Source organism: Aquarana catesbeiana, linkage group LG06, assembly GCF_042186555.1.
Source record: "Aquarana catesbeiana isolate 2022-GZ linkage group LG06, ASM4218655v1, whole genome shotgun sequence".
NCBI classification, from domain to species: Eukaryota; Metazoa; Chordata; class Amphibia; order Anura; family Ranidae; genus Aquarana; species Aquarana catesbeiana.
The window spans coordinates 198,340,099-198,366,236 of NC_133329.1; the positions used below are offsets into that span (position 1 = coordinate 198,340,099).

General features: G+C 42.5%; 1 protein-coding gene across 10 annotated transcripts in view; it reads right to left on the reverse strand.

Moving 5' to 3' along the window:
• The window catches only part of VPS35L (VPS35 endosomal protein sorting factor like), a 1,435,757-nt gene that overhangs the window by 715,169 nt on the left and 694,450 nt on the right, over nucleotides 1-26,138 (reverse strand). For 9 of the 10 annotated variants that reach the window (XM_073591197.1, XM_073591205.1, XM_073591203.1 and 6 more), the window contains one exon: nucleotides 15,716-15,832. The exons of the other annotated variant lie outside the window; for it this stretch is intronic. In XM_073591197.1, coding sequence (XP_073447298.1) covers nucleotides 15,716-15,832 — 117 coding nt within the window. The remainder of the gene's footprint in view (nucleotides 1-15,715; nucleotides 15,833-26,138) is intronic. 10 annotated transcript variants of the gene reach the window in all.

The following is a 26,138-nucleotide window of genomic DNA, read 5'->3' on the forward strand; positions in this document are numbered from 1 at the left end:
GCTTGCGGGCGCGCTCCCGTGATACAGCCGGCGGCTATAGCCGCTCGCTGTATCACTCGGCCCCGCCCCCCGGCGCGCCGCGTCATCGGATGTGATTGACAGCAGCGCGAGCCAATGGCTGCGCTGCTTTCAATCCATCCACTGCAGCCAATCAGCGACCAGGCTGAGCTGCAATGAAGCTGACGAGGACGAGGAGCGAAGATTCGAGGCGTCAGGTAAGTAAAACGGGGGGCCTGGGGGCGGCGGTACTGTCAAAAGTTTTTTCACCTTAATGCATAGAATGCATTAAGGTGAAAAAATTTTTACCTTTACAATCCCTTTAATATATAATATGCCATTGGTAATAGTAGGCCTATATCTCACACCCCTGGCCTCTCTTCACGTGCTGAATCACATTACAGCCAAAATAGCGGAATTCTCTACTGAACACGTAGTCCTGCTAGGAGACGTTAATCTAGTTCTGGATGCGAGTCTGGACAGACTCTTTACCGCGGGTACTACTAGACAGGGACTGTCTGATTGGGCTGACACCCATGGTCTCTATGACATATGGAGAAGGAGATATCCCCAGACTAGGGCATATACTTGCCACTCCGCCTCCCATAGGACATTCTCCCGTATTGACTTGGTTTATGCGGGGGGACCTGTTCTTTCTAAGGTGCGTGATATCACAATTCTTCCCCGGGGTATCTCGGACCACGCTCTGATCCTCCTGGAATTGGATGTCTCCATGGCCCCATCAGACAGACTCTTTCGTCTTTCTAGATACTGGGTTTCGGATGCAGATGTTGAACCAAAATATAAGGACGAGCTGGAGTCCTACTGGCAGATAAACCCGGACTCCGCCTCACCCTCCTCGGTTTGGGACGCTTTTTTCAAGGCGTACTCCAGGGGACAGTACCAGACCATCATAGGGCAAGTCTGTAGGACACGCAGGAAGGAGCTCACAGCCCTTGAGGCAGAGGCGCAGAGACAGGAAGCTTTATATATTAGATCCCCAAACCCACAAACTTATGCCAGGCTGCAGTCTCTTCTTGGAGAGGTTCTTCTCATGCGGACAGCTCTGACGCAGAAGAAGCTTCTCCACCAAAAACAGAGAATATTCGAGCAGGGGGAGAGAACGGGACATTTGCTGGCTTGGCTCTCCAAGGAACAAACAGTGGGTATGACCATAGGTCAAATTCAGGCTGGAAACGGCACTCTTACCTCCACACCTGAGGGGATTAACTGTGAATTTGCCTCTTACTATCAAGCACTATATAGATCCCAGACTGCTTATCTTTCAGAAGACCTACTAGCCTATCTTGAAAATATTGATATACCAACCCTTACCCAGACTTACGCTGACAAACTAGACGCCCCTATTAAATTAGAAGAAATCCAAAAGGCTCTTAAGATGATGCAGACAGGGAAAACACCGGGACCAGACGGCTTCCCGGTGGAATTCTACAAAACGTATGTAGAACAACTGGCCCCTAGACTTCAATCCCTCTTCGCCCAGTCCTTCAAAGACGGCCACCTACCTGACTCCATGCATGAGGCGGTAATAGTAGTCATCCACAAGCAAGGAAAGGATCCAAATTTATGTTCTTCCTACTGTCCCATTTCCCTCCTAAATGTTGCCGCAAAAATACTCGCAAAAATCCTGGCTAACAGGCTAAATACTGTCATTACGGCCCTGATACATCCAGACCAGACGGGATTCATGCCAGGCAGGGGGACGGACATAAACATCCGTAGATTACACACACATATAGCTATTGCCTCCCTGGATGGGCCGGGAGTAGTGGCCTCACTCGACGCGGAGAAAGCCTTTGATTCGGTCGAGTGGGGCTACTTATGGGCGGTTCTTTCCAAATTTGGGTTTGGACCAAAATTCCGGACCTGGATTCAGATGCTCTATGCCCAACCAAGAGCGCGCATCTGCACTAATGGGGTCCTTTCTGAGGTGTTTTGGTTGGAGAGGGGCACCAGACAGGGGTGTCCTCTCTCTCCGGCCCTTTTTTCCCTAGCGCTTGAACCATTGGCCTTACTCCTTAGAGCAGACGAACAAATTAAGGGCATTCGGGTGGGCTCGATGGTAGAAAAGATTTCTTTATACGCAGATGACTCTATCCTCTACCTGGCAGATGCCTCTGCATCCCTAAAAACCGCCCTTGAGGTGTTTGATAAATTTGGCCGTTTTTCGGGTATCCGAATAAACTGGAACAAATCGGTTCTTTTTCCCCTCTGCCAGGCAATGCCACGGACAGATACTGGAACCCCGTTGAAATGGGTAGACGAGTTTACCTACCTGGGGGTAAAAATAGGGAGTGTATTGTCAGGCTTCCTGGAAAAAAATGTATTCCCTCTCTTGACCCAGCTTCAGCAGAGATGCTCCACCAGGAAATCCCTTCCTTTAACCCCGGTGGGCAGAGGGAACCTCTTAAAAATGGTCTATTTACCGAAATGTCTTTATTATTTTAAACCCCCCCCCCCCAACTCCTATCCCCAAATCCTTCTTCTGCCAGCTGGAAAGTGTGGTGATCTCCTTCATTTGGGCAGGAAAACCCTCAAGAGTAGCAAAGAATATACTTTACCTCCCACTGTCAAGAGGAAGTCTGGCGCTGCCTAATTTCCTGTTGTATTATTGGGCGGCAGTCCTGGTGACGGTGAGGTGGTGGTTCGCGCAACCTAGGCAGAATCCTGCAGTCACTCTGGAGGCGGCCTTACTAGGATCTTATGCAGCGTTATCTAATCTGCCGTACAGGAGACCGAGGGCTGACCCGGCAGTGACAAGTACTATGAAAACCACAATTTAGTTGTGGAAAGCATCTAGCACATCCCTCATAAAGCAGACGCATGTCTCCCCCAGTGGTGTATTTACATTTTGTGCTGCCCTAGGCCTGACTAAACTCATGCACCCCCAAATTTAAATATGACCCGCCCCTTCCTGTTGATGCCACACCCCTTCATGTTTAAGACCTGCTCTGTCATCTGTAAACCACACCCCTTCCTCTTTAGGCTCCACCTCTTCCTCTCTGTACATTAGGCCTACGTTCACATTAAGGAGGGTTTGAAATCTGAACTCGCAATGCAGTCCGAATTCGGGGACGATTTGACAGACATCTGTGTGTTCATGCACAGATGTCTATTCAAATCGCCCCCAAATTCACCAGAAGTAGTACAGGAACTTATTTTGGGAATCGGTTCGGCTCCGCAAAGGCGGCGTCGCACCGATTTGAACTGTGTAATTTTCAGCAATAGCTGCCGATTTGGCATGCGATTTGACATGCCAAATTGGCCCAATGTGATTGTGGGCTTAAAGTGGGTACCAAGTGCAGCCTCATCAGTGCCGATCAGTGCAGCCTCACCAGTGCCCACACAGGTGGCGAGGAGGCCGCATATTGCCTCTGAAAAGAAATCTGTGTGGATTGCTTTTCAGAGGTGTGACAGTCTTTTTTAATCAGAGCAGCAGAGGGGGGCATTAGTGTAATTGTCTAGGGGGAGGTGATGTTTAAACTTACTAACCAATTTTCCAGCCTCTAGTATGCGTGTACTCTGATTTGCCACCTGTCCTGCACACCTTAACATACACACAGAAAGTGTGTCTGTGTGTGCATCAGGGGGTGGAGTCTGGACCTAGCTGATGGGGCAGGCACAACAGAGATTGGATAGATCATAAGGAGGCGGGGCAAAATCATTGGCCTTTTCAGCAAACTGCGTTCACTCCAAATAGAGACAAAAGAAAAAAGAAAGAAAAATAAATATACGTCAGTCTTAAATGTAGTTAGTAGAATGGACAATAAAATCCAGACTGATCGGGGGGGGGGGGGTGTCCGGCCGGCGAGAGAGATGGACGCTTTCTAGCTAAGCTCCCGCTCCAAGCCACCGCCGAGCGACTTACCAAGCGACGGAGGTACCCTTCTACATAAATGATGGCCTCCCTGGATGAAGCGGCACACGGTGCAGCCCGCAAGCGAGGTTCCCGTCGCTCTGCCCCGCAGAAATTAACAGATTTTTATCCTCCTAAGAGCGGCCGAGTATTCCAAGATGGCGCCGGCCCCGGAGCTCACACGCAGTAAGCTGAAGAGGGAGAGATCTCCTCAGACTCCAACAGCACGTCATCCTCGGTATGTACAGCTATTCACTGCATTAACACAGCAGAAACTGATTACTATCCCCCTGATAGTTCATCCACACGTAGCCCTACTAAATTTAAAAAGGCTAAAGGAGCTGGACAGGAAGAAGAATCTGACATGGAGGAGAGTGTTGCAGAGCATTCCACCTAGACTCCTCTTGAACACTTCCCTTCATCTTCGCAGCCTGTGACAATGTCAAACATGAAGGATATGCTGATCTCTCTGAGAGACTCCTTACATATTGATATGATGAATATGCTGAAACCTATTAATGCCTCTGTACATGATTTGCAACAAAGAATGTCTCATACTGAACACAAAATGGAGGATGCATTTTCTGCACACAATAACCTTGTAGATGCCTATAAACAGCAACAAAATGATTTACAAAGAATGGCGGCCAAACTGGCAGGTATGGAAGACCGCTCACGCAGGAACAATATTAAATTCCGCAGCATCCCAGAATCCATTACTACCAATGATCTTCAAGGTTTTATACGCCAACTATTACGCACCTTAGTGCCCACTGCGACTGACATGGAACTGATAATAGACAGAGCGCATAGACTACCTAAACCATCCTTTCTTCCAGATACGGTACCAAGGGACGTACTGACTAGAATTCATTACTACCATATCAAACAAGAAGCCATGCGCGCTATAAGGAAAAACCCACAATTAACCGGGCAATTTGCAGGTATTGCTTTATACACAGATTTATCGCAAGCTACTATACAGCATAGAAAAAAGCTCCTTACTATCACAAAGGCTCTAAGAAATCATAATATATCCTATAGATGGGGGACCCCGTCGAAACTAATGGTTACACACCTGGATAAAACAATCAACATATTCTCTCTGGAAGCTGGCCTTAAATTTCTGAAAGAATGGGGATTTCTACCAGCCGACAAACCAGAGGAAAGCAGATGGGAACCGTCTAAGCTTCAAAAAGAATGGTCTTGACTCCTTACTTAAGATATGTTACACTTATGTACCTTACTTACTGCCACTGATGGCGGTCCTTATTTATTTATTTATTTATTTCAGGTACTTATATAGCGCCGTCAATTTACGCAGCGCTTTACATATTCATTGTACATTCACATCAGTCCCTACCCTCAAGGAGCTTACAATCTAAGGTCCCTAACACACATTCATACATACTAGGGACAATTTAGATAGGATCCAATTAACCTACCAGCATGTCTTTGGAGTGTGGGAGGAAACCGGAGTACCCGGAGGAAACCCACGCAGGCACAGGGAGAACATGCAAACTCCAGGCAGGTAGTGTCGTGGTTGGGATTCGAACCAGCGACCCTTCTTACTGCTAGGTGAGAGTGCTACCCACTAGACCACTGTGCCGCCCTTGGTGCTCAGGTAAACTTTAATTACCCAAGAAATTACTTCCTAACGCCATGTTGGCGTGGGATATTCGCCCTCAGATTTCAAGCAGTCCTTACTGCCTCTGGAATCCGGGGCAGGCTCCGGGATCCTTTTTATGTTTTTTCTGTTTTTTTTGTCATGTTTTTTATGTTGTCCTCACCTGCTATACTCACTTGCCTGATCTCATCGAATTTTTTCCAACCTATTCTACTGGTTACTGGTTGATAGACACAGCGTTAACATCTAACCCATGCTACTTATCGAAGACTATACCTCTATTCAACAGTAGATGGCAATATTTTCTCTTTATAACACCAACCTCTGATAAATGTAATTCTGAGACTCCACAAAATATTTATCTGAAAGTCTTTTCTTTCCCCTATAAGTTTCTACAGGAAAATTCTACAGCCAGCACTATGAAACACGATGACAATTAAGTTTGTCTCTCTTAACGCCAAGGGGTTAAATAGCCCTTTTAAGTGTAAGCTTATGTGGTCGGAAGCCAGAAGACTGAAAGGAGATGTTCTCTGCATACAGGAAACACATTTTTTGGATACCAAAGCACCATAATGTTCCCATAGACAGTATCCACACATTTTTTTTGCAAACGCGGACTCGAAACGCAATGGAGTTCTCAAAGCAATTAAAAATGTTGTTGCATTTTCTTTGCAGGAGGTTATCAGAGACCCCAGGGGGGGTATATTATTTTAATGTGTACCATAAATGATGTTTTGTATACATTTGTATCATTATATGCACCTAACCAGGGACAGATAACCTTTTTGAGGAGATTTCTCAAAAAGGTTAAATCCATATGCAAAGGCAACCTTCTTATACTAGGGGACATTAACTCAGTGGTAGACCCAAAATTAGATTATTCTCCCCCTAAACTGCACCATAAATCTACGCTCCAATCCACAATACATAATGAATCTTTACACGATGTATGGAGATGTCACCATGACTTCACCTTTTTCTCCAACCCCCACAGATCATATTCAAGAATAGATCTAATACTTACAGACCTGCCCTCACTATACAAAGCAAAACTTACTACCATTGATACCATCACCTGGTCAGACCATGCCCCCATAACATTAGAATTAGAAGAACAAAATAGTGTGACCCACATAATTTTATGGCGTAATAATACACGCATCTTTACTCATAACACCCATCGAGAAAAAACAAAGAAGCAACTAGAAGAATTTGTTCAGTTCAATACTACAGATGAGACCCCAGCATCCACTATCTGGTGTGCCCACAAAGCTCCACAAAGCTTTTATCAGAGGCCTACTATTGCAAATAGCATCAAGGGAAAAAAGACAAAGAATGAAGGTAACTAAATCCCTCTTAACTAAAATTCACCAATTAGAAACACAGAATAAAAAAAGACATGACCCAAACTTTAATAGAGGAATTAAAAAGTTGTAGATTAGAACTTAAACAACTTCTCATATATGACTATGAAAAAGGCCTTAAACATTTAAGAGCTTCCTACTACTCCTCTGGGAATAAGGCGGGGAAGGTATTAGCCCAACATATCAAAACAAAACCTAGATTAGCCTATATAACAGACCCCAAGACAGAAACTAAATTATCTCACCCCAAAGATATAGCAAATACTTTTAAAGACTACTATAGCACACTTTATAATCTTCAATCAGACTCAAACTCCTCCCATCCTACTACTGAAGGAATTTCAAAATATCTAGAGAGGGTTGAACTTCCGACTCTTGATCGTGATAGATTGGAACGTCTTAATGCAAAGATATCAGTAATAGAAATTGAGAAAGTCCTTAAATCTATGGCGCTGAATAATACTCCTGGTCCAGATGGATTATCAGCGGAGTATTATCAAAACTTCTCTGATAGTCTAATTCCACATTTAGTGGAAGTATTCAACACAGCGGCATCCTCTGGCTCATTACCGACGGAAATGCTTAAAGCCCTAGTAGTCACACTACCCAAACCAGGGAAAGATCCCACCACACAACAAAATTTTAGGCCAATATCTCTCCTTAATACAGACATTAAAGTGTATGCAAAGATCATTGCTAATAGATTGGCTGAAATAACCCCGTCTCTAATTGCCCCTGATCAGGTAGGATTTGTAAAGGGTCGTCAAGCTCCTGATGGCACTCGCAGGATTCTTAACCTACTCCGCATAGCTGAAAACCGCAAACTGCCTACGGCCTTTATAGCGTTAGACACCGAAAAGGCGTTTGACAGAGTGCATTGGGGATATTTACAAGCTACTCTCAAAAAATTTGGTTTTACAGGCCTTATCCTATCAGCCATTTTAGCATTATACACAAATCCATCGGCACAAGTCTTTACTTCCTCTGTGCTCTCTGATACCTTCAACATAACAAATGGCACAAGGCAGGGCTGTCCCCTTTCCCCTTTGATTTTTACTTTAGTAATGGAACCATTTGCGGAGGCCATCAGAAGCTCACCCAATATTAAAAGGTATATCAATAGCCGGTAAAAGTAATAAAATAGGACTATTTGCAGATGACGTCATTCTGACACTTTCTGATATTGAATCCTCCTTACCAGAAATATGCACACTGATTGATACCTTCAGTACCATATCATATTATAAGATTAATGTAGCCAAATGCCAAATTCTCACTACAAACCTCAGTCATAAAATAAGAGCAAAAATGAAAGTATTATTCCCTGGTAATTGGGACAATAACAAAATCCAATATTTAGGGTTTTCCTCACAACTAAATCTAATCACCTTTATGATGCCAATAAAAGACTGCTTCATTCTGTTCAGAATGAACTCTCACAATTGGGCAAATTTGAAATATCCTGGATGGGAAGAATAGCAACTTTAAAGATGATTATATTACCAAAAATTCTTTACATACTTAGGACAGTCCCAATACTCCTTCCATCCCCTTTCTTTAATAAACTCGACACTTCACTATGATCCTTTATCTGGAAAGGAGCCAGAGCAAGAATAGCTTTCTCTACCCTTACAAAACACAGATCGAAAGGAGGAATGGGGGTACCAATAATCAAAGATTATTATAAAGCAATTCTTCTAGAACAGCTTAAAGCATGACTTGATACATCTTCAACAAAACAATGGGTTATGTTAGAAAAAAATATGGTGAAAAAATACAAATCTTAGAGCCTTATTAATTGCAGTGGCCACTAATAAACCAATGTATCTAACAGAACATCCTTCAATCTCCGCCTCACTTTAGGCTTGGACAGGCCTCCTGAAAAGGAATCAAGAACCTATACATATACCCTTAGATGAAATACCACTAGAAACGTTTGAATTCTTAATTCCAGATCTCTCAGTTCAAACATGGTTAAAAGGCGGGTTCTTAACTTTAAAGGAGCTTCCAGAAATAGTCAAACAAACAGATAAATTTAAGGTGTTACAGATCCAACATCTCCTGCGGTCCTTCACATCTGATAACATAACTCTAGACAAAGGCATATGGGAATATTATCATAATAATTCTATCCAAAAAGGGGGTATCTCACTTATCTATTCCCTGCTCCAATCCAACACTCTGATAAGACAAACACCAGCAATATTGAAATGGGAAACAGATTTAAATACATCATTCTCGGAACAAGAATGGTCTAGAGCAATTAGAATTAGCCTTGGAGTTACACATTGTGTGTTACACTGGGAAAATGTATATAAAATACTATATAGGTGGTACCTAACTCCAGTTAGATTAGCGAAAATATATAAAGAACAGTCCCCAGACTGCTGGCGTAACTGCTGGCAACCTGGGAATTTGATGCACATACTTTGGCATTGCAAATCTATTTCCGGCTACTGGAAGTCTGTTTTCCAACTGATTTCCTCTGTCACGGGTATCATGACCAAACCTTCTCCAGCATTGGCGTTGCTAGGACTTTCAACAGAACTCTTTCCTACCAATTTCAGAACAATAGTCTTACATATTTTAATAGCAGCCAGACTATCCATAATGTACCAATTGAAAAATGACACAGCACCCACACTCACAGAAGTTGTCTTTAGAGTAAATTTATACTGCATTTATGAACAATCATATGCTAATATCCATGGTAATAAAGACAACTTCAAACGAAAATGGGAAATGTGGATTACAACTCATAAATTAACTAATATCCTCTGAAAAGTTAAAACACAGACAGGTACATCTCTAACAACAAAAAGCTAGCTAGTGAGGACTAGATAGTTACACTAGTAGTAGTAATAGTAATAGTTATAGTTGAGGGATACTTCCATTGTAGCACTACCGATAACAGAAATTTCCAATTTGTATATTTATCTCCTTTTGATATGTTTTATTTAGAGGTTTCTTCTATTGTTGTAAATCTGTTATGACTTCCTAAGTTGAGATCGACAACCTAGATAAGGAAATAACCTTTAATTGTAACTGCATGCATACGTTAATCAATAATTCCCACGCTTAGAAAGTACGATTTGTGACTATAAGTGAATATCGTAAATAATTCTCTACTATCACGAATAATACTATATTCACAAGGAAGCATACGGTTTAAAAGTAATAGGAATCATTTACTGTATAATGCCAATTTGTTACTTAAAATGTTTGTGCACTCTTCTTTACTAAGAATCCACACTGATCTATAATGAGAAATGACACTTTTCTTCGTATGTCAGAAGGCAGCATGAACCATACAGGTAGCTATGTAAGGTTACACCAATATATACAAGCAGACACTAAGGTGTTAAATGCCATTTTTTTTACCAGAAGCACCAGCCTGCAGATGTTGAGCTGTAAATAGTCAGGCTGCATTCACACCTGAACGTTTTCAGCTCGTAAAACGCCATCAAAAACCCGTAAAAACACCCAACAAGCAAAATCCCATTCATTTAAATGGCCCCTGTTCACATCTGAGCATTTTCTCGCCTGTAGTAAAACGCCTGAAGCTGCATTCACACCTGAGTGTATCGTTTTCAGGCAGAAAGTTACGCTATTTTTGCCATGATTTTGTACAGGTCAAAAGTTCACCAATGTAAAAGAATTAAAAACGCCTGTAATCTGCCAAAAAAGTAGCTGATGTACTTTTTTGAGCGATGGCCATTTTGCTTTAGGTGACAAAAAGCTCAGATGTGAACAGGGGCCATTGAAATGAATGGGATTAGTCTTGGGCGTTTTTAGAGCTGAGGCTGAGAGCAAACAAACGCCCAAAAACGCCTATGTGTAAACAGAGCCTGAGCTCAAAAAAGTACATGAACTTCTTTATAGGCAGATTAAAGGCATTTTTCTGCTTTTTTCTTTGGTGACCTTTTGACCTGTACAAAATTGTGGCAAAAGTTGTGGTAAAAACGTGCGACTTTCTGCATGAAAAAAATACGCTCAGGTATGAGTGCAGCCTTATCCATTTAGAGTCTTTTCACATTGAAAGCACCTGGGCGTCGACAGTAAAGCGGCGCTATTTTTAGCGCCACGTTACCGTCGTTTTAGCGGCGCTATTCGGCCGCTAGCGGGGAGGTTTTAGCCCCTGCTAGCGGCCAAAAAAGGGTTAAATCCACCTGCAAAATGCCGCTGCAGTGGCGCTTTGCCAGTGCTGCCCATTGATTTCAATGGGCAGGAGCAGTGTACTCACCGCTCCTACACCGCTGCAAAGAAGCTGCTGGCAGGAATTTTTGTAACGCCCTGCCAGTGCAGCGCCCCAGTGTGAAAGCACTCAGGCTTTTTTCAGGCGCTATGCAGGTGCTATTTTTAGCGCTGTAGTGCCTGAAAAACGCCTCCAGTGTGAAAGGAGTAAGCAGCAGTGTACATGTGTTCATTAAGCCTAGGTTCACACTGATGTGATGTGGGAACCAGTGCGATTCCAGCGCCAGTTGCCGCATTGTATCTCTCCCGTGGGCAGACCACACCACCCTCTGCGAACCTCTGTGGGTGTCAATACAATGTTAATGACACCCCCAGCTTAGTTCACAGATCGCAGTGCGAACTGGTAACTCGCACAGGAATAGGATCGCATAGGTGAGAACACCCGTGTGATCTGATTCTAGTGCTGGGAAAAACAAGTCCCTGCAATTACTTGCTTTCAATCTCAATTAGCAGACGAGTCATGTAGAGAGAAACAAAAGTATCATTGCGCAGAGATCAACAAAGAATACAGAGTAGAAAAAACCAAAACCGATACACTCACATAGCCTAGCATGTATTTAGCCATGAAAGAAAACAGTCAGCCGCTGCGAGCGCGACTCCTCCAAAGCCGCGGCTGCTGTACTCAGATCTCGTAACAGCAATGCTTGTCACTAGCTTCTCCCACGAGTTACGTCACAGACCATGTGACTTTCCCAAGGATTGTCTGTGACATAACGTGTGGGAGGAGCTAGTGACGAGCATTGCTGTTACAAGATCCGAGTACAGCAGCAGCGGTCATCATTTTTCTTAACCTGGGAAAAGACATTCTGAAGGCTTTGAGTATTGTAGGCTGACGTTCTGGCTGGAAATTAACTCTACAAAGTTTAACCCTCACAATGCATATATAGATGACTGGTGGATTAATGGGGAATTATTGTTTCTACTAGAGGATAATTTTATTCTGTTATAATTCCCTTTTCTTCGCAGTCAGTTTTTTCGGCCATATTATTATTTCATTTTTCTATTTGTCACGATATATTTCTCATCAAATTAGTAGTTGATGAGTGTTGATATTATTACACTTCATTCATTTTATTTATTTTTTATGTTTGGCGATATCCACAGAATTTTTATTTATCTATTAAGTGAGTTGAGCACAAGGTGATATTTTTGATTAGAGTACATCAATATTCTTATACTATACCCCAATGGCGGCCACTGCAGGTTGAGCTACTGAACCTACCAAAGAAAAAATGTTTTTCATCAGGAATTCCAATTTTTTTTTTATTGGCTGGATCCCTAAGCATTTGTGCATTGTCAACTGAACAACTTTTATTCACAGAGGATATAGCAGTGTCAATTGCTGGTATACCCCACATCTTAGTAAATTTTTCCTCCATAGGATAAAGTGTTGAAAACTTTTTAGGAGGGAAAAAATGCTTATCTGGGTGAATCCACTCAGTATACATAAGCTTTTCCAGCGATGGACAGGAAAGGCATGCAAAGCGTGAGGAGGCTTTAGTGAACCCAAACAAGAAGTGGGCTTTTCAACCGACTCAGTTAAGGGTAGCTTAAATGTGGTGCGGACCATTTCAGTAAGGGATTGCACCAGCAATTTCTCAGCTTGTGAAGCTGAAGGTCCTTCCCCACTTGACCCCTCGGAAGAGGAGTCATCAGCCTCTTCACGATCCCCTGACGGGGATTCATCTACCCCTTCCCACTGTTCCTCTGTTTGAGGGTCCTGGGTGGTAGAAATGGACCTAATGTGTTTTCTCCCCTTCTGGGAAGATGTGATTAAAGCCGCTAACCTTTCCTCCAATCCAAACATGGCTGAAGAGAAAACCTCCTCAGTAATATAGACAGGGGCTGAAATGTCAGAAGCAATTTCAACCCCTGACGAACCCGATGGCTCATTCTGACCAGCCTCCTTAGGCCTTTCTGGGGGGGGGGGGGGGGTTTATTGCAGAGGGAGGGTCCTCAGAGCCTGAGGGAGATCCCTTTGAGCCCGTTTTTGGAGTATTCTGACCATAGTGCTAAGCACAAATACAGCGGTTCTGCCAAAAATGCACCCACTGCTGAGCAAATAGTCCAGTAACTGCCGCTGCTATTAATGCTCAGCCTAAACGTGCCTTGGGAATACCTGTGTCACCAACATTCACATGCCCCCGTCTGCTCTGTGTCCCTCCATCAGATGAATGCACCTGCACAAGGTGCAGTTATAGCTTACACAGCCCCGTGTTGTGGACGCTGAAGCACGCCGATGCCGCGGTAAGCCCTGCCCCCCCTTCCTCTGACCTCCCACCACGCCCCCCCCCCCCCACTCTTTTCAAAAAAGATTGTTTTCCCATGCAAGCGGGCCTCTGATACGACTGGATCGCATGTGGTGGGAGGGTGGGGTAGAGGAGAGGAGGAGAGCCTGATGGAAGGAGAACCGCCGTGCTATGGTGCTGGCAGTGGGAGCGGAGCAGCATACCGCCGACTGTTCCATGCTCCCTCCGCCTCCTGGAGAAAGAAGAGAGACTTCTGTCCAGGTGGGGGATGTTTAACAAGAACATCCCCCTTGCAACATCTTACCTGAGGCTTGGGACTGGAGGAAGCCTGCAGCTTGTACTGACACAGAGCAAGACTGACCAACATGGAACAGGCATGTGCTTTTGACAGCCCCCAGTGGCGACTTTAGGCATGACAACATTTACTTAAAGGAGAAAACCCATAAAAATTAAAAAAAATGTTAGGAATCTCCACTTACCTTATCCTGCTGCAGGGTTCTGTGGAAAAACCAAACAGACCCAATCTTCACCCCTCACGGCGGGCTCCATTAAAAAACCTTCAAGGACCGGGGCCCCTTTTTATCGGGGGTTCCACACCCTTGGACCCATTAAGCACCCTGCCAGGAAATATGGCTGAAAAAAAAACAGAGCACTGGATCCCAGGGTCCAGCTCTCTAAAAAAAAAAAAAAGTGTTACAGGCAAAACCTTGTTTCTTCCGATACGAGGCCCGGGTACTATTCAATTTGGCCTAAAAAGACACTTTGAATGGATCCGACTGCATGGCTTGCCTCAGCAAGGATTACATCAGTGGAGCTCAGCACAGCACATCTTTACTCGACACCAACACCTAAGACACTGGTGAAAAAAGGGAGGTACTCCCGGTAAGGGTAGGAGTTATATAGAGAGTTAAACTTCCTGTCTAGGGTGTGCCAGTGTCCATCACCTACAGGTGCCTATATAACCCATACAGTAATTACTGTGGCTCTGTGTCCCATGATATACGATAAAGAAATGGACCATTTGTGGTGGGGTTGCCCCAGAATTCGGAACTTCTGGAACAAAATCTTCTCCTGGATTCATAAGATCACCATGATCTCCATACCAACGTCCTCCCTAATTGCTCTTCTCAATTTTCCAGTGAGGGAAGCCTCCAGGAGTACACAACGCCTCATTTACTTTATCCTCCTGGGAGCCAAACATACTCTAGCTAAAGCTTGGAAAAAACTGCCCGTCTCGACGCTACTAGCAAAAAGAAAGATTTCTTGGATTATGAATCAAGAGAAGCTGTAGTCATTGACCGCACCAAAAAATTCAAGCAAACCTGGGACCCCTGGGCAGTATTTGTAGGTATTACCCTTTACCCATAACCTCGAGATACTCAAGCACACTCACATTCTCCCTCAGTTGGCACACTTTTTTTCTCTGTACCCCCCCCCCCCCCCACCTCTCCTATTCTCTCTTCCTTCCCTTTTCTCCTCTCCTTTCTGTAAATGGGGTCTGGCATTATACTCTACAAGGACAGGGTTCAATCTCATCCTGGGACCGGTTACTCTTTTCTCTGCTTTTTATACATGTTACATGGTTGCCGGAAGTCCAGCATCTGGTTTCTTTATTTTAATTTAATTTTCACACACCAGTTACCTGTATAATATGTAATAACACTGATTGCTTTGCACTGAATGATGCGTGTTCAAACTGTGATTGTATTGTACATAACCCTTTTTTATTTCTTCAGTTGTTTTAACGACTATGTTGGTCGCAGCAGGACTATTGGTCCATTTTGTACCTTTGTTCATTGAATTTTATATTGAGTAAAAACATTGAAACCAAAAACATTTTATATATATTTATACATACATACACTTTTTTTTTTTTTTTTTGTGGTGATATGGTTGTGCATAAATGCAACAAGCATTGCACTTTAATTTGACTTGATTTCAACCTCTTGTAACCCCCCTGCACCACAGCAATCAGACTGACCAGACTGGAGGTATTGCGGGGCAATACTTGGGACCAATCAGATATCCTGCCTTTACATATGCTGAAGAGGAACATGCTGAAAAGGAGGAGAGCACAGAAGTTACTTCATCAATCTGTTTTTGCTCCTTGGCTGTTCAGTCACAAGCTGATAGATGGAGGTTACTTAGAAGGGTTATGTAAATGCAGGTAAGAAGAGCCAGGGAATCAGGCTGGCTGTGCTGTGTTGCAGAGCTCAAGACTGGATGGGCATTGATAAACATTATTGGCAGGTATGACAGCTCTCCTATATGTATGTCAAATGTGCATTTAGCAGTTTGTTTGGAGATGGGCTTAATTTATGTGTAATTTAATTTATAAATAACATACCTGTGGGATCTTCAACTTTGTAATCACTTTCCATGCTTCATTTAAAACTTGCAGTCTGTCACCCTCAGGAGGGTCAGCCAAAGCCAAATTCAATCCCAAGGAGCGGAACAGTAGATGCTTTAAAAAAAGAAACTTGTATCATTAAGTCACAGACCAGCTAATAGTAGCCCGCAATTACTGTAGCTTTACTTTTTTACTCCACTGCTAATAATGATTATATCATGAACTTCATGCCTCTGTCTGCATGTGGGACATCTGGTAATTGATAGTATTTAGAAATCCAGAGTGCCAAGATCTATTATTACATGCTTTGTTTAAAGTACTAAGCTTTATATCCCAAGGTGTGGCAAGCATACCACTGATGGTATTTAAAAAAAAAAAAAAAAAAAAATCACTTCTGCCCTATACTTTGAAGTGACCCTGTCAGAAGGTCAATAAGGTTACAGTTATGTAGGTATACCGTGCCTTGAAAAAGTATTCATACCCCATTGAAATTGTCCATGTTTTGTCATGTTACAACCAAAAATTTAAATGTGTTTTATTGGGATTTTACGTGATGGACCAACACACAAAGTGGCATATAATTATCATGTGGATGGACAATGATAAATGGTTTTCTTTTTTTTACAAAATATCTTTAAAAGTGTGGCGTGCATTTGTTTTCAGCCCCCTTTACTCTGATACCCCTAACTAAAACTAGTGGAACCAATTGCTTTCAGAAGGCACCTAATTAGTGAATAGAGTCCACCTGTGTGTAATTTAATCTCAGTATAAAATACAGCTGTTCTCTGGAGCCCTCAGAGTTTTGTTAGAGAATCTTAGTGAACAAACAGCATTGTGAAGGCAAAGGAACACACCAGACAGGTCAGGGATAAAGTTGTGGAGAAGTTTAAAGCAGGGTTAGGTTATAAAAAAAAATATATATCCCAAGCCTTTAACATCTCATGGAGCACTATTCAATCCATCATTCAAAATGGAAAAAGTATGGCACAACTGCAAACCTACCAAGACATGCCGTCCACCTAAACTGACAGGCCGGGCAAGGAGAGCATTAATCAGAGAAGCAGCCAAGAGGTCCATGGTAACTCTGGAGGAGCTGCAGAGATCCACAGCTCAGGTGGGAAAATCTGTCCACAGGACAACTATTAGTCGTGCACTCCACAAATCTGGCCTTTATGGAGGAGTGGCAAGAAGAAAGCCATTGTTGAAAGAAAGCCATAAAAAGTCCTATTTGCAGTTTGCAAGAAGCTATGTGGGGAACACAGCAAACATGTGGAAGAAGGTGCTCTGGTCAGATGAGACCAAAATTGAACTTTTTGGCCTAAAAGCAAAACGCTATATGTGGCTGATCACCCTGAACACACCACCCCCACCGTGAAACATAGTAGTGGCAGCATCAGGCTGTGGGGATCCTTTTCTTTAGCAAGGACAGGGTATCTGGTCAGAGTTGATGGGAAGATGGGTGGAGCCAAATACAGGGAGATCTTAGAAGAAAACCTGTTAAGAGTCTGCAAAAGACTTGAGACTGGGGCGGAGGTTCACCTTCCAGCAGGACAATGACCCTAAACATACAGCCAGAGCTACAATGGAATGGTTTAGATAAAAGCATATGCATATGTTATAATGCCCCAGTCAAAGTCCAGACCTAAACCCAATTGAGAATCTGTGGCAAGACTTGAAAATTGCTGTTTACAGAAGTTTTCCATCCAATCTGACAGAGCTTGAGCTATTTTGCAAAGAATAGGCAAATATTTCACTCTCTAGATGTGCAAAGCTGGTAGAGACATACCCAAAGAGAGTTGCAACTGTAATTGCAGTGAAAGGTGGTTCTACAAAGTATTGACTTGGGTGGTGAATACAAATGCACGCCACACTTTTCAGATATTTATTTGTAAAATGTTTTGAAAACCACTTATCATTTTCCTTCCACTTCACAATTATGTGCCACTTTGTGTTGGTTCATCACATAAAATCCCAATAAAATACATTCATGTTTTTGGTTGTAACATGACAAATGTGGAAAATTTCAAGGGATACGAATACTTTTTCAAGGCACTTTAGGAGCTATGCACTATCACCTAATATAAGAAATAGGAAGCAGCTGCTCACAACTTAATGTGTCCCCACATCTAAAATTCAATTGTTTACAAATCTGAAGTGGTGCCATACCTCAAAATGAAAATAATACAACTACATAAAGAATTGCAAACAGTAATATTACACATGTCTGATCTCTGCAGGTAGATATTGAATAACAATAATAAATTATCTACTGAGTTTGTACTCAAAGTGCCGGGGCAGCAATGAAATTCTCATCAAGGTGTGCAAAATTACACAAATAAAAATAATATTCTGGGGGGGCGTGTCCGGCCAGCATGAAAGATGGCTGCCTGTTAGCTGAGCTCCTGCTCCAAGCCACTGCCAAGCTACAAATCCCAGTGACAGAGATACACCCTGCTATCAACTACGGCTTCCTTGGAGGGTGCTGTATCAAGCGCTATCCGAAAACTGGGCTCACATCGCTCGGTCCCGCAGAAATTGACCAAACCAACTTGTTCTTACCTACGGGTGTTCCAAGATGGCGCCATGCGTCCCAAGGCTGAAGAAAATTCTTCTGACTCCAGCAGTTCCTCCAACTCGGAATGTACAATGATTAGCCGCAGGAGACACTGACCCCCCCCCCCCCCCCCCCCTGATAGCCCATCTACCTGCAGCCCAGCTAAATTTAAAAAGGCAAAGGGAGACCTGCAGGGAGAGGACTCGCACATGGAGGAAAGTGCAGCAGAGCATTCCACCCAGACACCTCTAGAACAGTTCCCCTCCTCTTCTCAGCCAGTGTCAATGACAAACATGAAAGAGATGCTGATCTCTCTGAGAGATTCCTTACACACTGATATGGTAAACATGTTGAAACTTATCAATGCCTCTGTACAGGACCTGCAACAAAGAATGTCACATGCAGAACATAAAATGGAGGATGCCATCTCTGCTTATAATAGCCTGGTTGAAGCATATATGGATCAATAATTCTGCAGTATTCCCAAATCAATTTCTGCAAATGACTTAAAAGGATTTTTATGTCAATTGTTACGCACTCTTGTGCCTGCTGCCAATGATATGGAACTGATAATAGATCGAACACACAGACTGCCCAAACTGTACTTTCTTCCAGACACGGTGCCGAGAGATGTGCTAGCAAGAATACATTACTATCACATCAAAGAGAAAGTCATGCGTGCAATGAGAAAGAACCCTCACTTAACTGGGCAATTTGTGAGCATTGTGCTGTACACAGATCTATCCCAGGCCACTATACAGCACAGTAAGAAGTTCCTTGCCATCACAAAGGATCTAAGAAACCATAACATCACCTATAGATGGGGGACCCCATCAAAGCTAACTGCGTGATATCTAGACAAAACAGTCAACATATTCTCACTAGAATCTAGCCTCAGCTTTCTTAAAGAATGGAAAATTCTCCCGGGTGAAGCACCACCAGAGGAACAGTGTGAACCAACTAAACTCAGAAATGAATGGTCATAATTCATCATCAGAAAGATTGTTGTTTAAAGACCTCGCACATCTCTACTTGATGCGGTCTTCGGAGCCTGGTATCCCATCAAATCCCAGAAATGCTTTTCTTTCGCCATGTTAGAGTAAGTTTAATGCCCCTCAGATAAGCAGTTCTCACTGCTTCTGGAACCCGGGGCCGGCTCCAGGGCTCTTTTACCTTTTTTCATTTTTTTTTCTGTTTTTTGCCCTCACTTGCTATATTGATTTGAGTAACTGTCTACACTGCTATCCAACATTTGGCATCTACTTCCATATAAGTATTTTATCTTCAATCTAATATCCAACTTACTACTTGCTGCATTTACACCTCTTCACCAATAGATGGCAGCGTAACCTTACCATTGAATCAGGATCATATAAGAATAATCTCGTTAACTCATTAGTTGGCTCTCTGCAAAGAGCCACTCCTCCCTTTCATGAGGAATGTAAGAAAGCATCAGATACATGCATCTTGATTTATGATGACCATTAAGTTTATTTCTCTCAATGTTAAGGGCCTGAATAGCCCTTTTAAACTGAAGATAATGTGGTCAGAAGCCCAAAAACTGAGAGAAGACGTCTCATAAATACAAGAAACACTTTTCTGCAACAAAAGCACTAAATGTTCCCAATAAGCTGTACCCGCATATGTTCTTCGCTAACGCGGAAACCAAACTTAATGGAGTCCACAAAGCAACCAAAAACGTGGTTCACTCTACAGGACATTTTGACAGATCCTAAAGAACGTTATATTATTCTAGTCTGTACCTTAAACAATGTTGTATATACTATTGTATCTGTGTATGCTCCCAACCAAGGACAAGTAACTTTGAGAAAACTTCTTAAAAAAGTCTATAAGTAAAGGAAACCTCCTCCTATTAGAAGACTTTAACTCAGTGATTGATACTAAATTAGACTGCTCTTCCTCCAAATCTAGTCATAAAATGGCTCTGCAATCCACCATACATAGCAAATCTGTATATTATGTCTGGAGATGTCTTCACCCAGACTAAAAATATTTTGCATTCTATTCCAGCCCACATAGATCTTATTCTAGAATAGATCTAATACTCACAGATCTGTCTTCCTTCTATAAGATCATAATTGCAAATATAGCCATTATCAAATGGTCAGACCACGCTCCCATAACAATTTAACTTGAGGAGCAATTCTTTGGAGAAATACACATATCTTTAATCATATTACTCACCGAGAGAAAGTTCGGAAACAATTAGAGGAATTGTTCCACTTTAATTTCACAGGTGAATCCTCGGCCTCAAATACAACCCCTGGCAAAAATTATGGAATCACCAGTCCCTGAGGATGTTCCTTCAGTTGTTTATTGTTGTAGAAAAAAAGCAGATCGCAGACATGGCCAAAAACTAAAGGCATTTCAAATAGCAACTTTCTGGCTTTAAGAAACACTAAAAAAATCAAGAAAAATAATTGTGGTGGCCAGTAATAGTTAGATTTATAGAACAAGCACAGGGAATAAATGATGGAATCACTCAATTCTGAGGAAAAAATTATGGAATCATGAAAAACAAAATAACACTCCAACACATCACTAGTACTTTGTTGCACCACCTCTGGCTTTTATAACTGCTTGCAGTCTCTGAGGCATTGACTTAATGAGTGATAAACAGTACTCTTCATCAATCTGGCTCCAGCCTTCTCTGATTGCTGTTGCCAAATCATCTTTGCAGGTTGGAGCCTTGTCATGGACCATTATCTTTAACTTCCACCACAGATTTTCAATTGGATTGAGATCAGGACTGTTTGCAGGCCATGACATTGACCTTATGCGTCTTTCTTCAAGGAATTTTTTTCACAGTTTTTGCTCTATGGCAAGATGCATTATCATCTTGATAAATGATTTCATCATCCCCAAACATTCTTTCAATAGATGGGATAAGAAAAGTGTCCAAAATTTCAATGTAAACCTGTGCATTTATTGAAGATTTAATGACAGCCATCTCCCCAGTGCCTTTACCTGACATGCAGCCCCATATCATAATTGACTGTGGAAATTTGCATTTTTTCTTTAGACAGTCGTCTGCATAAATCTCATTGGAACGGCACCAAACAAAAGTTCCAGCATCCATCACCTTGCCCAATGCAGATTCAAGATTCATCACTGAATATGACTTTCATTCAATCATCCACAGTCCACGATTGCCTTTCCTTAGCCCATTGTAACCTTGTTTTTTTTTTTTTTTTGTTTGTTTAGGTGTTAGAGATGGCTTTCTTTTAGCTGTTCTGTATGTAAATCCCATTTTCTTTAGGCGGTTTCTTACAGTTCGGTCACAGATGTTGACTCCAGTTTCCTCCCATTTGTTTTGTTGTACATTTTCTGTTTTCAAGGCATATTGCTTTAAGTTTTCTGTCTTGACGCTTTGATGTCTTCCTTGGTCTACAAGTATGCTTGCCTTTAACCACCTTCCCATGTTTGTATTTGGTCCATGTTTTAGACACAGCCGACTGTGAACAACCAACATCTTGTGGAACACTGCGTGATGATTTACCCTCTTTACCTACATACTAACAAGCAAATTTAATCTGATGCAGGTGTTAGTTTTTGTAATGAAAATTTACAGGGTGATTCCATAATGTTTTCCTCAGAATTGAGTGATTCCATAATTTATTCCCTGTGCTTGTTCTATAAATCTAACTGTTACTGGCCACCACAATTATTTTTCTTGATTTCTTTTAGTGTTTCTTAAAGCCAGAAAGTTGCCATTTGAAATGCCTTTAGTTTTTGGCCATGTCTGTGATCTGCTTTTTTTCTACAACAATAAACAACTGAAGGAACATCCTCAGGGACTGGTGATTCCATAATTTTTGCCAGGGGTTGTATTTGGTGCGCTCACAAGGCCTATATCAGAGGTCTACTGTTGCAAATTGTGTCAAGGGAAAAGAAACAGAGGATGCAGTTGACTCAATCCCTCCTAACTAAAATTAACCAGCTGGAAACAAAATAAACAATCCATAACCCAGTCTTTAATAGAGGAATTACAGAAATGTAGACTGGAATGTAAAGCGGAACTTCAGTCTTTTTTTTTTTAATCTTTCAGTCTATTAAATCCTCTGCCCTTGTTATTTTAACTTTGGATAGTAAAACATTTTTTTTTTTTTTTTTACTGCCAGTAAACTGATACAGCCCACTTCCTGTTTCTTGTCTGGAAAAAAGCCTAGGCGTTTGACATCATGCACAACCCTCTCACTCTCCTGAGAGTTTAAAAGAAAGGGAGGGGGTGTGAGTCATAAGAGGGCCAATGAGAGCTGCAGAGCTGGCAGTGTGCCTCTGTATGTCTGTGTAAATCCAGGAAGTGAACAGGCAGCAGCTTCAGCTGCCCACAGTTATAATGGATGCAGCCAGACTCAGTGGAGGGAGATTTCTGCAGCATATTTGGCAAGTACAGAATCACAGTATGTATGAAATAATATGCAAAGGGGGCATGGCCGGCAGCCGAGGTGATGGCAGCTTGAGGAGAGAGCTCCGGGAGAAACCAGCGCAATCCAGCATCTAGAAACGACACCAGACAGCATGGGGAGGTGATATCAGTCACCCTACCACCCAACTACCTCAGTCCATCAATAGGAGCAAAGGAAAACCAGAACAGGGCCCCACAAAGCTGACAGATTCCTTTGATACAGCCAGCACAGGCAGGCCTCAAAATGGCGCTGTGGCCTGCACATCACGGTGTGGCTGAAGCCACGGTGCTTCCTTCAAGGTCATGCCACAATATCAGGCATCATCCCGAGGAAACAGCAACGGATTGTCGCTGGGTGCATCCCCTGTGCAGAGCCCGCAGAAAGCTTCACAGAAGCGTTTGTCAGAACACAGATATCCAGGTGAGCTGGGGGGACATGACATGTCATAGGACAGTACCAGAGAGTTCATTGAGCAAATGCATGACTTCCCCACTCTGAATCAGCCATTAGCAGATACTATGATGAAGCATATGTTAGTGACATTAAGGGGCTCATTACACAGGGATCTGATGGAATGCACAACCAGCTTAAAGCAGAGGTTATAGCCCTAGGGGACAGAGTAAATCATACGGAGGACAAAATGGGGGCGTTTGCTGCAGCTCATAATGAGCTAGTGGACACATATAATGGAGCAGAGGATGATATACAGGCGATCAAAAACAAAATGGCAGATTTGGAAGACCGCTCAAGAAGAAATATAAAGCTGAGAGGGGTGGCTGATTCGGTCTTGCCTGCAGACCTCAGAGTATTTGTTCAGCAATTTATTTCTGCATTAATGCCAGACACACCAGAAACGGAGGTGACTGTAGATCGGGCACATCACCTGCCTAAACCAAAGCACCTCCCAAATAAAGCACCAAGGGACGTCATAGCACGTATACATGTTTTTTTATGTTAAAGAGGATCTGATGAAATACACCAGGAAGCACTCCCCACATTCATACATACTAGAGATAATTTAGACAGGATCCAATTAACCTACCAGCATGTCTTTGGAGTGTGGGAGGAAACCGGAGTACCCGGAGGAAACCCACGCAGGCACAGGAAGAACATGCAAACTCCAGGCAGGTAGTGTAGTGGTTGGGATTTGAACCAGCGGCCCTTCTTACTGCTAGGCGAAAGTGCTATCCACTACACCACTGTGCTGCCCATGCGTCTGTAAAGGACTACAGCTATCACTCTGATATCTCACAACATACCATGCTTGCTCGCAAAAACCTAGCCCCACTAACCAAGCTTTTTCAAAACCAAAGATACCATACACCTGAAGATTTCCAACAAAACTCATCACCAGGGAAGGTAAGACCTACACTATCAATAATTTGGAAAATGATCTGAAATTGGCTAGACAGTGGAAACTACTCCCAGATGATGAAAAAGGCCATATTGACTCTCCCACTCACAAGATCTCTTCTGAATGGCAGAAAGTAAAACCTGGGTAATGTTATTCACTACTGCACGACCAATCAAGGTGGTCATCTCAGCTTTACATTAAGCCAAATCTGGATAAATGGGCTGGATGTTACGTAATAAAGACCCCCACTATATAGAAGCGAGATTTTTTGCACAATGTGACAAGTTTCACTCTTTTTTACTGTTTTAATTTTATACTGTTTTCTTTCTTCACCCTTTTATGTTTTACATGTACCAGCTAATCATGATGATCTTCTTCACTGGAAATCAACTACATCCTCAGAACAGGAACGCATGTACAATGTCTTCAGCCTCCAGCAATTCAACTCCTGCTCTATGCTGCCACCCAAAGGTAAATACACCAAACCACACGTTCATGACTTTAATATGCAGCAATACCCAGCATTAATTCTACAAAGACACTATGACCATTAAGGTGATTTCTCTTAATGCACATGGCTTGAACAGTCCATATAACAGGAAAGCCATGTGGGAAAAGGCTAAACGGCTTAAAGGGGACATGTTTTGCACCCAAGAAACACACTTCTCCTGGGACAAACAACCCAAATGCTCAGACAAAGCATTCCCTCACATTTCCCACACCTGCGCCAAAGCCAAAAAACGAGGTACAATGATCGCAGTGAACAAATCAGTCACATGCAGTAATCAGTGACCCCAGCGGAAGATATATCATACTGGTTTGTGAGATAAATAATGTGAAATATAGCCTAGTGAATCTCTATGCCCCAAATACAGACCAAGCAACATTTCTATGATCCCTATATAAGAAAATTACTAAGCACGGGGGGATCTCTACTTATGTGTGGGGACTTAAACTGTGTAGTAGACAAAGCGATGGATTGCTCTTCTTCACACAGCGCACATAGATATGAAATAAAATCCCTAACCGAGATGGATGTGTATGATGGTGTGCAAATTCCTCAGAAAGGGATTATACCTACCTTCCAGCGCCTCACAACTCGTACGCGAGGATTGATTTGTTTTTGACTGACTTTACCCTGGAAGTGACTAAACATGCAATTACTTGGTCTGATCATGCACCGGTGACTATCACTCTAAAGAAACAAAATTGCTATAACCCTGCATATTTATGGAGGAATAATCTCTATACTGTCTAACCCATCCCACAAGAATAGACTCTCACAACTACTTAAAGAGTATTTTGAAATTAATGATACTGATGATGTGATTATTATGTCATTATGGTGCGCCCATAAGGCCTACAGCAGAGGTTTGTTGATTCAAGCTGCAGAACAGGAAAAGAGGCAGAGGGCCAAAAATTACATGCTTTAGAACTCCAAAACAAGCAAAATCCTACCCCTAATAACCATTCAAACCTTCTTAACCACAGACACAAACTACGCCTAGCTCTACTAACAGAACACACAACCTCTTTAACCACTTCAGCCCCGGAAGAATTTACCCCCCCTTCCTGACCAGAGCACTTTTTACAATTTGGCACTGCATTGTTTAACTGCTAATTGCGCAGTCATCCAATGCTGTACCCAAACGAAATTTGCGTCCTTTTTTTCCCACAAATAGAGCTTTCTTTTGATGGTATTTGATCACCTTTGCGTTTTTTATTTTTTGCGATATAAACGGAAAAAGACCGAAAATTTTGAAAAAAAATGATATTTTCTACTTTTTGTTATAAAAAAAATCCAATAAACTCAATTTTAGTCATACATTTAGGCCAAAATGTATTCAACCATGTCTTTGGTAAAAAAAATGTCAATAAGCGTATATTTATTGGTTTGCACAAAAGTTATAGCGTCTACAAACTAGGGTACATTTTCTGGAATTTACACAGCTTTTAGTTTATGACTGCTATGTCATTTCTTGAGGTGCTAAAATGGCAGGGCAGTACAACCCCCCCCCCCCCAAAGACCACATTTCGGAAAGTAGACACCCCAAGGAAATTGCTGAGAGGCATGTTGAGCCC